General features: G+C 53.6%; 1 protein-coding gene across 1 annotated transcript; it reads right to left on the bottom strand.

The window, feature by feature from the left end:
* Positions 1-3,346: 3,346 nt before the first annotated feature.
* LOC141574606 (uncharacterized) lies at positions 3,347-11,605 on the bottom strand. Its single transcript, XM_074350014.1, has 7 exons — positions 11,455-11,605; positions 10,457-10,524; positions 9,434-9,566; positions 9,097-9,170; positions 7,379-7,532; positions 5,059-5,233; positions 3,347-3,480 (listed from the first exon to the last, which is right to left on the bottom strand). Exons 2-7 carry the CDS (start codon positions 10,508-10,510, stop codon positions 3,435-3,437), a joined length of 636 nt encoding a protein of 211 aa, XP_074206115.1. The 5' UTR covers positions 10,511-10,524; positions 11,455-11,605; the 3' UTR covers positions 3,347-3,434.
* Positions 11,606-12,022: the final 417 nt, after the last annotated feature.

Raw genomic sequence — 12,022 nt, 5'->3', positions numbered from 1 at the left:
CGTTCCTTGGGCTAGAGCAACTATCCCCTCTTTTCCACGTTCGCCCCTTGCCTGGTGCCCCTCTATAGCTGCCCTCCCGCTCCCCCAGCCTCTCAGCACCATCTCCCCTCCTCCTCCCCATAGTGTCTCAGCATTTCCTTGCCTTTGGTGAGATGGGGCCATTTCTCTCAAGGGTCGTTTTAAATGTTCAGGTTTTTAAATTTTTATTTTATTGACGTATAGTCAGTTTACAATGTTGTGTCAATTTCTGGTGTACAGCACAATGCTTCAGTCATACATGGACATACGAATATTCATTTCATGTCCTTTCTCGCCACGAGCTACTACAAGATACTGACTATGGTTCCCTGTGCTGTGTAGTATAAACTTGTTGCTCTATTTTATATTTACCAGTCACTATCTGCAAATCTCAAACTCCCAGTGTATCCCTTCCCACCCTGTTCCCCTCTGGTAAACATAAGTTTGTTTTCTATGTCTGTTTAATTTTAGATTCCACATGAGTGTCGTCATATGGTGTTTTTCTTTCTTTCTGGCTTACTTCACTTAGAATGACGTTTTCCAGGGCCATCCATGTTGCTGCAAATGGCATGATATTATTTTTATGGCTGAGTAGTATTCCATTGTATACATGACACGGCTTCTGTATCCAGTCATCTGTTGGTGGACATTTAAGCTGTCTCCATGTCTTGGCTATTGTAAATAGTGCTATGAACATTGGGGTGCAGGTGTCTTTCTGTATTAAGGCTCCCTTTGGACATATGCCCAGGAGTGGGATTATTGTATCATATAGTAAGTGTATTTTTAGCTTTTTGAGGAATCTCCATACCATTTTCCATAACTGCTGGACCAAACTGCATTCCCACCAGCAGTGCACAAGGGTTCAGTTTTCCACACTCTCTCCAGCATTTCCCGTTTGAATATTCATGTTTTAATTATTTTATTGCAGCAGCGACATGTAGGATAATGAAAAAGTGGCATCCTGGTGGCTGGGGGGTGAGCCTGTGTGTGTGTCCCCATGCATGTGTGTGTGTTCCTGTATGTGTGTGCATGTCCCTGTGTGTGCATGTGTGCCCTCCATGTGCCTGCATGGGGGTGGGGAGTGGGGCTGGAGCCTGCGTGTGTGACTGAGTGACATCTCAGGCACGTGGGCCTGGAGGGGTGTGCGAGGCTGTGATGCTGGGCTGAGAGGCTGTGACCTGACCAATGCCACACAGCCCGTCTTGGGGCTCAGGGCCCCACCCTTGCTTCCAGGCCTGCCACCAATCAGCTGGGGTGTTCTCTGCCGTGACACAGGGCTTGGAGTCCTGACCCTAAGGGCCCCACAACTTCCCTCAGGAGGAGGGGTCTCTGGGGCAGGAGGAGGCTGGTCTTGGCATGGGGAGGGGGGAGCAGGGAATCCAAGGGGGCGAGCATGGCTCTGGAGTTTGGGTGTGACCAGCAGCAGTGAGGTGAGGGGAGTAAGAAGGGCCTCCTCACCAGGACTGGGTTTGTCATCCCGGCCAGGGGAGCTGCTCTTCTGCACAAGGGCCAATTTAGAAAAATGTGGAAAACCAAGTTTCAGGCTCCATGGAAGATAAGTCCCATTCCAGATGGAAATAGCAGGATGTGACCCCATAAAAAGTGGTGAGCTCACATAAGCCATCGCCCCGCCCAGAAAGGAATTCCCCCGAGAGCCAGAGCTCACCCCACACCCAACCAGGGTCCTGGTAGGCCTGGAGTGATGGCCCTGCTGGGGTCCCACTTCCCAGGAAAATGGGGAGAAGGGCCGCTGGTCATACATTCAAGGCCCAAGGAGGGGAAGAGACCTGCCCAGGTCACCCAGCACAGGAGGGCAGTCGGGTGGGACCCAGGCCTTCGGGCTTGTCACAGCCCCCCTTCTTAGGACAGGGGCACAGGCCTGCCTGGGAAAGAAGCATCGGGAAAGTGAATAACCCTGCAGACAGGGCCAAGTTGGCTGGCTGGCCGAGCCTCAGTTTCCCTTCTGTGGAACGGGGGACGGTACGGCGCCTGATCACAGGGTCTCTGTGAAGCTAGAGATGGTGCTGCTGTGGTGCTGGGGAGAGCCCTCCTGGTCCTCCTTACCTGGGAAGTGGCCGGAGGGCCCTGGGCATGGCTGTCAGCCCCATCCTGAGGGCCGATGGTGCCTGTCTAGCTGGGCGGGCTGCTGGTCCCTGCGGCCCTGACAGTGGCAGCTGCACGGCTTGGTGAAGGATGGGCCAACTCCCCTTCCCAGTCACCCTGGCCCATCGTTCCCCACCACGCACCCTGGGCTGGCTCCCTCTTTCCTTCCTGCCACCTCTTGTCTCTGCTTCCCCCTACCCGGTGTCCCTTTCTTGTCACCTCCTGTCCCCCTTAGGACTTGACCCCCACCTTTCTCTCACTCACACACTGTCTCTCCCTGCGTGTCTTTCTCTGTTTCTCCTCCAGGCCCTCAGGCCCTGAGCTCAGGTCTAGCCCTGTCCAGGGCCACAGGGCCACATCTCTCCCAGCCCTCCCACCCTCACAGTGATGTTCCAGCCCCAGCTCTGCTCACAGTGGAGGCCGGTTACAGAGCTGCTCCTGCTGGCATTTACTGCTGCATCGCTGTTCCCCCCACTTCCCAGGCAGCGCAGCAGTCTCACCTTGACCTGTTTGTGGCCCAGCCTGGACCCCAGAGCTGCTGCAGGGCTGGCTGCCTTCCCCACCTGGAAGGAGGGAGGGCCCCGTGGGCTCCAGGGACAGCTGGCGCAGAGTGGAGTGGACTCTTTTTATACCCAACACCTTCTCCCTGGCAGTGGTGGCGTCCCACCCACTGACCCTGCCCCGCCCACCTCAGAGTCAGGAGGCTGTGGAAGGATGAAGGGCGCTCATGGGGCCCACTGAGAGCACTGCCGCCCTCAGCCCCCCTCAGGGTCTGCCTGGAGCTGGGGCTGCAGGGCAGCTGATGCAGGGCGGGGTCACGGGCCTGCTCAGTGCAGGGCCTCTCGCTGGACACCCATGGCCCCTCCTGCACCTCATCCGTTCCTCACCATGAGACACGGCCACTTCATTCTGGTCATCTAGCTCACGACCGGACACCCCTGTGACTGACAGGCCCCACATGCCCAGTGAGTGTTTACCGACTGAAGCAGCACAGCCATCACTAGATCTAGACACAGGCTGTACGCACCACCCAGGAGGAGCCCCGGGGCCCCTGCGGTCACTGCTGCCCTGAAGGGGTAACCTTGCATCTGCCCTGTCATCTTAGTTCCTGCTGGTTTGTGAGTTGTGTGCCCGTAAATCACTGCGTGCCCTCAAGAGGGTGTGACCACTGGTCCTCCAGGAAGCAGACACTGACACAGAGAGAACTGTGACAATTTCATTAGGAGTGACAATAGGAAAGAACAGCGGAGGGGGCAGGTTGGAGCAGGGAAACATTCTTCCATAATGCACCTCTGACATCTTCTCTAAACGCATCATTGCCACAGCTGAGGGGCCCCTTCAGTTGGCAAACGGACTGTGCTGTAAGGCAAAAAGAGTTATTTATTTTAATAGGATCTTATTTTTTCCCAATTTTGTCTTCTCTAATGTATGTAAGGCCTCTGACGGACACTGTAGTCTGTGTGTGCATCTCCGTGTCTATACAGAATGAAAATAATTGTTTTCACATCTCAGACACAGATGTCAAAATGTGCACATTCTCATTATTATATTTCCTTCTTTAACTAGTAAGACCTAATATTTAATAGAAGAAAGGGACCTTTCACCTTATCTTTAAAGCAGAGAGTGGTAAGCTCTGGGCCTGAGCTCTTATATCTTCAGTTTAATTTAATGTACTTCCTGAGGTCTCTTTTGATGATACTGTGTGCAGACACTTTCTTTTAAACAATGAGAATGCTGAGTGAGAAATATGTCCCAGTCATTTTGCAAAACAATGTGTGTGCTTGACCCAACCCTCCTCACAATGACGTCAGGGACCAGCGTTACCCCCCCGGCTCACAGACAACAACGCTGAGACCCTGTGGGGGCCCCACTGAGTCTTGGTGTTAGGGGATGAACTGCAAGAACTCAAAGAAGCAGAAATTGGATCTTGTGACATAAATGTGGAGATGCCAAGCTGACAGTGGGCGTGGTGACAGGAGGGAGCAGGGGTGTGGGGACAGGGGTCCTACAGGGGGTCTCCTGATCACCCCTGACTTCCCCCAAAGAACCTGCCTCATGCTGAAGGGAAAGGCACCTGCTCAGCTGATCTAAATCCTGCCTGCACTTTTCAAATCACTGGGGCAAAAGAAAACTTCAGCCACACAAAATACCCTGAAAAAAACAAGCTAAATTTCAGTTTCTCTGATATCCAGAGATTTCATCCAGACCCAGAACTTTCAGAAACCCAAGAGAACAATTATCTTTATATGAAGTTGTGAACTGAGGGCTTTCTGGAGGCAGTGGGTTCTGAAGGGGATATGTGCATGGCTGCACTGAGTCCCCTGCACACACACGTGGCTCTGAGTGGACCTCACGCTGCATTCACACAGCCCGCCTGAACTGCCCGCCCTGCCAGGAGTGACCTTCCAGCTCCATCTGAGTGAACCCAACAAACCCCCACTGGGCAGCCCCTCAATTTCTTTCTTCCCCTCCACACCCTCCTATTCACTCCTGTGTGGCTCACGTGTCCCTCTTCTGCACTCTGAGGCCCTGCACGGGCACATCTGCTATGGTGACAAGCTGTCTGCTGTGAATGTCTCTCTCCCTCACTCGCTCCCTCACCCCTCGAGGCAACCCCGTGAGCCCCTGAAGTTAGGGGTGTGCTTCACCCCTCACATAGCACATCACATGGTCCATGCAAGAGGCACATCTGCCAAACTGGGACTTCAAGTTCACTTGATATTCTGTCAAAAGTCTCTTCTGTTCTATACAAGAGACACCTGCTTCCCAGGTCAGGATGGGGAAATGACACTGTCCATCAGATGTGTGTGCTGGGAAGCTAGACAGAAGTCACAATGTCCCAAGTCAGATTTCCTCAGGCATCGCAAGGCCCTGGAGTGCCTTCTCCCCTTCTGCAAAGACTCAACAAGGGAGCAGAAGCACATGCTCTCATCTTACCGAGTGCTGTAACTGGTGGTGGTGGGGGTGGCAGTGGCTGAGACCGCATAAGCCACAAGGGAGGTGGGGGTGGCGGTGACGAATAGCCTCTGAGAAGTGACACTGGGTGTCCCATCGGGCGAGGCACACCAAGTGGTCCTGGACAAGTACCGGGACCTCTGGAATCCACAGTGACCTGCAGAACAGAAGAGAGAGCTGTGTTGGATGACAGACAAAAGGAACAACACCTACAGAACCTGAAACCCAATGCAGCAGCTGTCAGCACCGGGCACCCTCCCCTCCACCGGGTGCCCAGGCAGCAGCACAGGGCCACACACTCGACCTTGGGGATAAAACACTGTTGCCACACGACACCACTGGTGTCTGTAGGTGGAGGAAGGCGAGAGTCCTACCTGAGACGATGTACAGAGGTTCCAGCAAATTGATAAACTAGGGCCTCCCAAACAGGAAGCCTCTCTGTGCAGGACAACCCACCCTGACACCTTCCCCAGCTCCACAGAAGCATGGTCTGCATGAACTAGAAACACAGAGAAAGAAAGGAACTGAAGACCTGGTTTCCCACACATAGAATCAGAGCCACACCTGGGTACTTGCTCTGTCTGCAGGACCCTGCCAGACCCTCTCCCTGCTAACAAAGGGCCCTCCTCCGCCAGCAGGAGCTTCCCCTGGGCGCAATGAGCTCTGAGGAGCTGGGCATCCCGCAGTCCTGTGGGGGAGCTGGCAAAGTGCTTCTGAGGGGACAAGGCTGTCCTCAGAAGGGAGTCAGTCTCCGCTATAATCATCCTTATTCTCAGGGATGTCTGGATTTTAAGTTCGCTAGGAAAAGCACACTACATTTGTCCTATGGGAAAGGGAAGGGGAAGTTTCAATCCTGCAAATAACACGAATGGGATTTCAGCTCATGTGGAAAATCCCACAGTGTGTGATGAGACAGAGAAGCAGCTCTGACAGCTTCCAGGGCAGAACCGACCCAGCGCGTGATGGAGAACATGATGCTAGGACTGTGGTGCGAATTTGTCCTGCAGGGAAGGAGGCATTTTCACTGCGGGCTCTTTCCCTTCCAGCCTCTATTCCCTACTACAAATGCACCATCTCTGAGAGTCAGACTTTTCTGCCCAAAAGTACAACTGGTGGCAGAGGGGAAGGCACCTTTACCTCCCCAGAAAAGACAGTGATGGGCTGTGATATTTACCACACACAGGAAGACTCAAAAGTTGCACAAACCACACGGTGTAAGGCTGGAGGGGTGGCTTTGCTCAGTTATCAGTTATGAGTAATTGAATGGGCATTCTACAAAGGAGTATCCCCCAGCCTGAGCCAGGAAACCATTCAAAGAATGACAACAGGAACCAGTCACAGTGACACAGGAGCAATCCCAAGTGAAGGAGGTAAAAAGGAGTCAGCCGAGCCAGGAGAAGTCAGTATGGAGCAAGGGCGCACAATTCTTATGCTATTTTAAGAAACACACAGTCAAAGCTGAGGTTCTCAGCCCTCACGTACTCCATTGCTGATGATTCCGCAAGCAACACTCAAGGTGACTGGCTGAGAGGAAAAGCCAATGGACCCTGGGCAAGAGTTTCAATTTGAAAACAAAATGAGATGTCAGACCCGAAACAGAACATAAAGTCTGCAGACAGGGCAGAAGAGGCTGCTGCTGCTGCTGCAAAAAAGAATACATATCCCAGAAAGACTTCCACTGAAAATGACCTCCCAATTTAACTGGGCCTCCGTGGTCGCCTAAGGCTGGCAGGAGCTACTGGGGAACACTGGAGACGCAGAGGTTCTGCATCGGAAAAAAACCAAAGAAAGGATGCAGGATTAGGCTTTTCTGAGTAGACATTATCCACAGAAACAAAACTTTGAGCACTGTTTCCCCGTATGACACTCGGTCACATATCACACCGTGTGGGAGACAGGTCTCAGGACCCTTTACTGAAGAGAAAACAGGGCACGGGTTCGGGTGTTTCTTCCATAACCGATCATCAGCTGTGGAAGGTCAGGGCTCCACTCGCTGCAGACAGTGACAGGGGTGGGCTTCTCCTCCAGGGAGCCCAGAACGTGGTCTCTGTTGAAGGCCCGTGTGCAGAACCGACACGTCTGCCCTCTGTCAGAGGACCCACTTTCCCTCCACAAGAGACACCTCCCTCCATAGGGCAGGATGGGGAACACACCTCATAACAAGTGTGTCTGCTAAGGGACCAGAGGGACACGGCCGTGAGCCCGGTCAGGGCCGCCCGTGCACGGGGAAGCCCTGGAGAGCGATCTGCCCTTCTTCTGCAGTGACTCAAGGAAGAAACAGAGGACTATGATTTCCTCTTACCGAGCGGAGCAGCTGGCGGTGGGGGGCGAGGCTGCACTGGGCACCAAGGGGGACAAGGTGCAGGTGCCCAGCTGGGCGACAACGGGCCGCTCACGGGGCAGGCCACGCGGGTTGGTTCTCGGAAAGGTTGGGGACCTCCGGCCCACGGGGTGGCCTGCGGGACAGAAGGGAGAGCTGGGTTGGATGACAGACAAAAGCGCCAACACCGACAAAAGCCAAAACCCAACGCAGCAGCTGTCGGCACCGGGCACCCTCCCCTCCACCGGGTGCCCAGAGAGCAGCACGGCGCCACACGCTCCACCCAGGCCTCTGGGGCCTGCCTGCAGCCTGGGCCGCACAGGAGGACACGGGGATACGACCCTGACGCCGCACGTCGCCGCCGCTGTCTCCAAGTGGAGGAAGCCAAGGGTCCTCCTGCCCGAGAGGCTGCACACAGAGCTTCCAGCACACGGACAAAGTAGCGCCTTCCCAACAGCCAGCCGCTCTGCTCTGGGCGGGCGGGACGGCCCTCCCCGCCACCTTCCCCAGCTCCACGCAAGCTTGCTCGGCGCGGACCAGGAACACGGACACGGGACGGACGTGAAGAGCTCATTCTCCACAAGAGCAAGCAGAGCCGCACCTGGGTCACCGCTCTGCCTGCCGGGCTCTGCCTGCAGGACCCTGCCAGGCCCTCTCTGCCCCCTCCTCACAAAGGGCCACTCCTCCGCCCCGCAGGGGCTGCCCCTGTGTGCAAAGAGCCCTGGGGAGCTGGGCATCACGGAGTCCTGCGGCGGAGCTGCCCAAGGGCTCCTGAGGGGACAAGGCTGTCCTCAGAAGGGAGTCAGGCTCCGCTACAATCCTCCCTACCCTCAGGGACGTCTGGATTTTACGTTTGCTACGGAACACACCCTACCCGCGTCCAAGGGAGACTGACGAGGGGAGTCTCAATCCCACACCTGACACCAAAGGGACTGTACCAGCTCTTGCACAAGGCCCCACGGTGTGCGATGAGGCCGAAGAGCAGCTCTGACAGCTTCCAGGGCAGAACCGACCCGGCGCAGGGTTGGGGACACAACTTACGCACTCTGGTGCGCATCGGAATTAACCCGCAGGGAAGGAGGCATTTTCATGGCGGGCTCTTTCCCTTCCAGCCTCTACTCCCTGCTACAAATGCACCACCTCGGAGAGTCAGGCTTTTCTGCCCAGAGTACAACTGGGGGCAGCGGCCAAGACACACTTACCTCCCGAGAACAGAGAGTGACGGGCTGTGATTTCAGTTACCAGGATCTGAATGGACATTCTAAACCGGAGTATCACCTGGCCTGAGCCGGGAAACCAGTCAGAAGAATGACGACACAGAAATACGTCTCAGTGACCCAGGAACAACCCCAGGTGCAGGAGGACAGGAAGGAGTCAGCCGAGACGGGAGAAGTCAGCGTGGAGCGCGGGCTCACCCTCCTCACGCTGCTTCGAGAAACCCGCAGTCAAAGTCTGCGGGCCCCGGCTCCTAAGCACTCCCTCATGGCTCCTGCAGGCACCAGCCAAGGCGACGGGCTCCTGGGAGAAGCAGCCCACTGGCTACTGGGCAAGAGTTTTGAGTCTGAATAGGTAGCGACATGCCACGCCAGACCCGTCGCAGGACACACAGTCTGGAGACGAGGCCAGGAATGGCTGCCGGGAAAACAGGAAGATCACCTTTCCCAGGACGAGGTCCAACAGAGCACGACCACCTCACTTACCTGGGCCTCCGGGGTCGCCGCAGGTGGGCGGGCGCTGCCGGGCCACACCGGAGCCGCGCCAGGTCCCGCGTCGGCTAAAAACCACAGAAAAGGATGGAGGATTAGGCTTTCCTGCGAAGACACGGCTGAAGCGAAAAAAAACCTTTGCGCTTTCCATCCTTCCTTCCTTCCCAGTATCACACTCTTTTTTGGAGGAACTGGATACTGACCCCAGGAACTCCTGCACGCTAAGCCTGAATTCTGTCTACTGCTGAGCTATATATATACCCTTCCTCCCAGAGCACACTAGTTTCTAGGCACAGAGAACAAGAAATGACATCCACGTTCACTAACTTACCCAGGGTATAATAACCTCCTTGTGCTCCAAAAACAGAGGTCAGTGTGTTATGATCTGTTAGCTCCTGTGGAGGAACTTCTACAGTACCAGTAGAATATTCTGGTATTCTAATTTCGGGCACAGTCGCCCCTTCCTAGGAACACAAAACAACATAAAACAACAAGCGAACTTCAGAAACCATCATGTTCATACAACTGGGCAATCAGTCAGTCAGTCAGTCAGTCAGTCAGTCAGTTAGGAAGACAACAGTTATTTACAGTAGCTATCAGAACATAAGCCCTATCCTGGGAGAAGCTGGCAGTACAAATAAAAGGCAGATTCCTCTCTCGGTTCTGACAGAGGCACAGGATCCATGAAAACAAATCAGCACAGAAAAGTTTCAACAGCTCTACAACTGAGGTGAACGGGTACAGTAACGCCACAAAGGACAGGAGAGTCCGCTGCACGTGGACAGCTCAGGGAATGCTGGGAACACCGCACTGCGTCGCAAAAGAGTGATCCTGTGCAGAGGGGGGATGTGGAGGGGCTTTGGGGAAGGGCAGCCTGAGTGAAAGGAGCAGGTGGGAAAGAGCGCAAGGCATTAAGGAAACTAGAACACTGTTACTGGCGGTGGAATGGGAAGACAAAACATGCTGCCTTCAGAATGAAACATCACTTAATTAATTTCAAGTGAGGACGGCTGAAACAAGAACCAACTCCAAGATACACCTAACTTTCCCAGGGATGAATTTCTTTTCCATATCCTCTAATAAACTGTAACGGAAAGACCCTGAAAAAAAGAATTCACATACAGACACTGGTTTCACTAGGTGAGTCTGGAAGATTAACACAAGTGCATTATCCAGTCCTACGGCATTAAGCACAGAATCAGATCCTAAGTTGTAAGTTAAAAATATAAGTCAAAAATTCTCATCAGCAAATGCAAACGTGAAAATGCGCACTCACACCAACCCCCGGTTTATGTTTCAGTATCCCCTGATACTTATATAGTCATACAAGGACATTAACAACAAGAGACAGTACCTCATCCCAGGAAGATTCTCTTCCTTTCTCTTCTGCAATGTGGCGCACTGTCATGCCATCTGTACAATCTAGTTAGATGTACATTAATTAGAATAATCACGAATGTATATTAGAACCACCATGTGCGTCTATCTCTGTTTGTGGATTTGTGAAAACAAAAGTGGCAGAAAATTATTTGAAAGAGTTAAAGCATTTAAAAAAATAAATGCTTAAGTCACGGTTGGGATATATTTGAAACCAAGTAGTAAGAGGAAAACACGTAAAAAGAATGGATATGGAATTTGGGTTTGCGCACTATGTATTTCTAACATTTGAAGTTTGCTCTTGTTTTTGTTTTTCCTTTTCTTCTTCTTTTAAATGGTTGTACTGGGAATGAGCACACAGAATTCTGCATGCTAAGCAAGCGTTCTATTTACCACTAACCTATATCCTTCCCCGAGTAAACTAGCTTCTCTGCAGAGATAAAATAATATACAGAAAACTTTCACTGTTCACTACCTTACAAAACATGTTAGTTTGCTCAAGCACAAAAGATCTTTGAGACTTTCTTCCCCATATCACACTAAGCCTCACATCAGACCAAATGGGAGACGGGTCTCAGGACCCTTGACTGAAGAGGCCACAGGCCCCGGATTCGGGTGTTTCTTCCATAACCGATCATCGGCTGTGGAAGGTCAGGGCTCCACTCGCTGCAGTCAGTGACAGGGGTGGGCTTCTCCTCCAGGGAGCCCGGAACGTGGTCTCTGTTGAAGGCCCGTGTGCAGATCCGACACTTCTGCCCTCTGTCAGAGGACCCTCTTTGCCTCTACAACAGACACCTCCCTCCCTAGGGCAGGACGGGGAAGACGCGGCCCATCAAGTGCGTCTGCTAAGGGACCAGAGGGACACGGCCGTGAGCCTTGTCTGGGCCGCCCGTGCACGGGGAATCCCTGGAGAGTGATCTGCCCTTCTTCTGCAGTGACTCAAGGAAGAAACAGAGGGCTATGCTTTCCTCTTACCGAGCGGAGCAGCTGGCGGTGGTTTGCGAGGTTGCACAGTGCACCAAGCGGGTCCAGGTGCAGGTGCCCAGCTGGGCGACGACGGGCCGCTCACGGGGCAGGCCACGCGGGCTTGTCCTCGGAAAGGTTGCGGCCCTCCGGCCCACGGGGTGACCTGCAGGACAGAAGGGAGAGCTGGGTTGGATGACAGACAAAATCACCAACACCGACAAAAGCTGTAACCCAGCGCAGCAGTCATCGTCACCTATCACCCTCCCCTTCACTGGGTGCCCAGTTGGCAGCTATGCACCATGCCCTCCTTCAACCCTGGGGCCTGCCTGCGGCCTGGGCTGCACAGGAGGCCTTGGGGATAAAACACTGTCGCCACACGTCACTGTGATGACAGGGCATACTTATCCCGGAATACCCAATCCATAGGCAAAACCAAGAAAGGTTTGTTCAAAAGGAAAATGGTAGTTCCAGAGTTTATTTCAATACAAAATGACCACTGGAACACAACTGAAATAAATTACTTACCTGGGTTTCCTCTGCCTCCTGAGCAGGAAAGGCGGTGCCATTCCTAACAGGG

This window comes from Camelus bactrianus, chromosome 22 (assembly GCF_048773025.1).
Source record: "Camelus bactrianus isolate YW-2024 breed Bactrian camel chromosome 22, ASM4877302v1, whole genome shotgun sequence".
NCBI lineage: Eukaryota > Metazoa > Chordata > Mammalia > Artiodactyla > Camelidae > Camelus > Camelus bactrianus.
The sequence above is the reverse complement of the archived record's forward strand: the minus strand, read 5'-3'. Positions and strand labels throughout refer to the sequence as shown.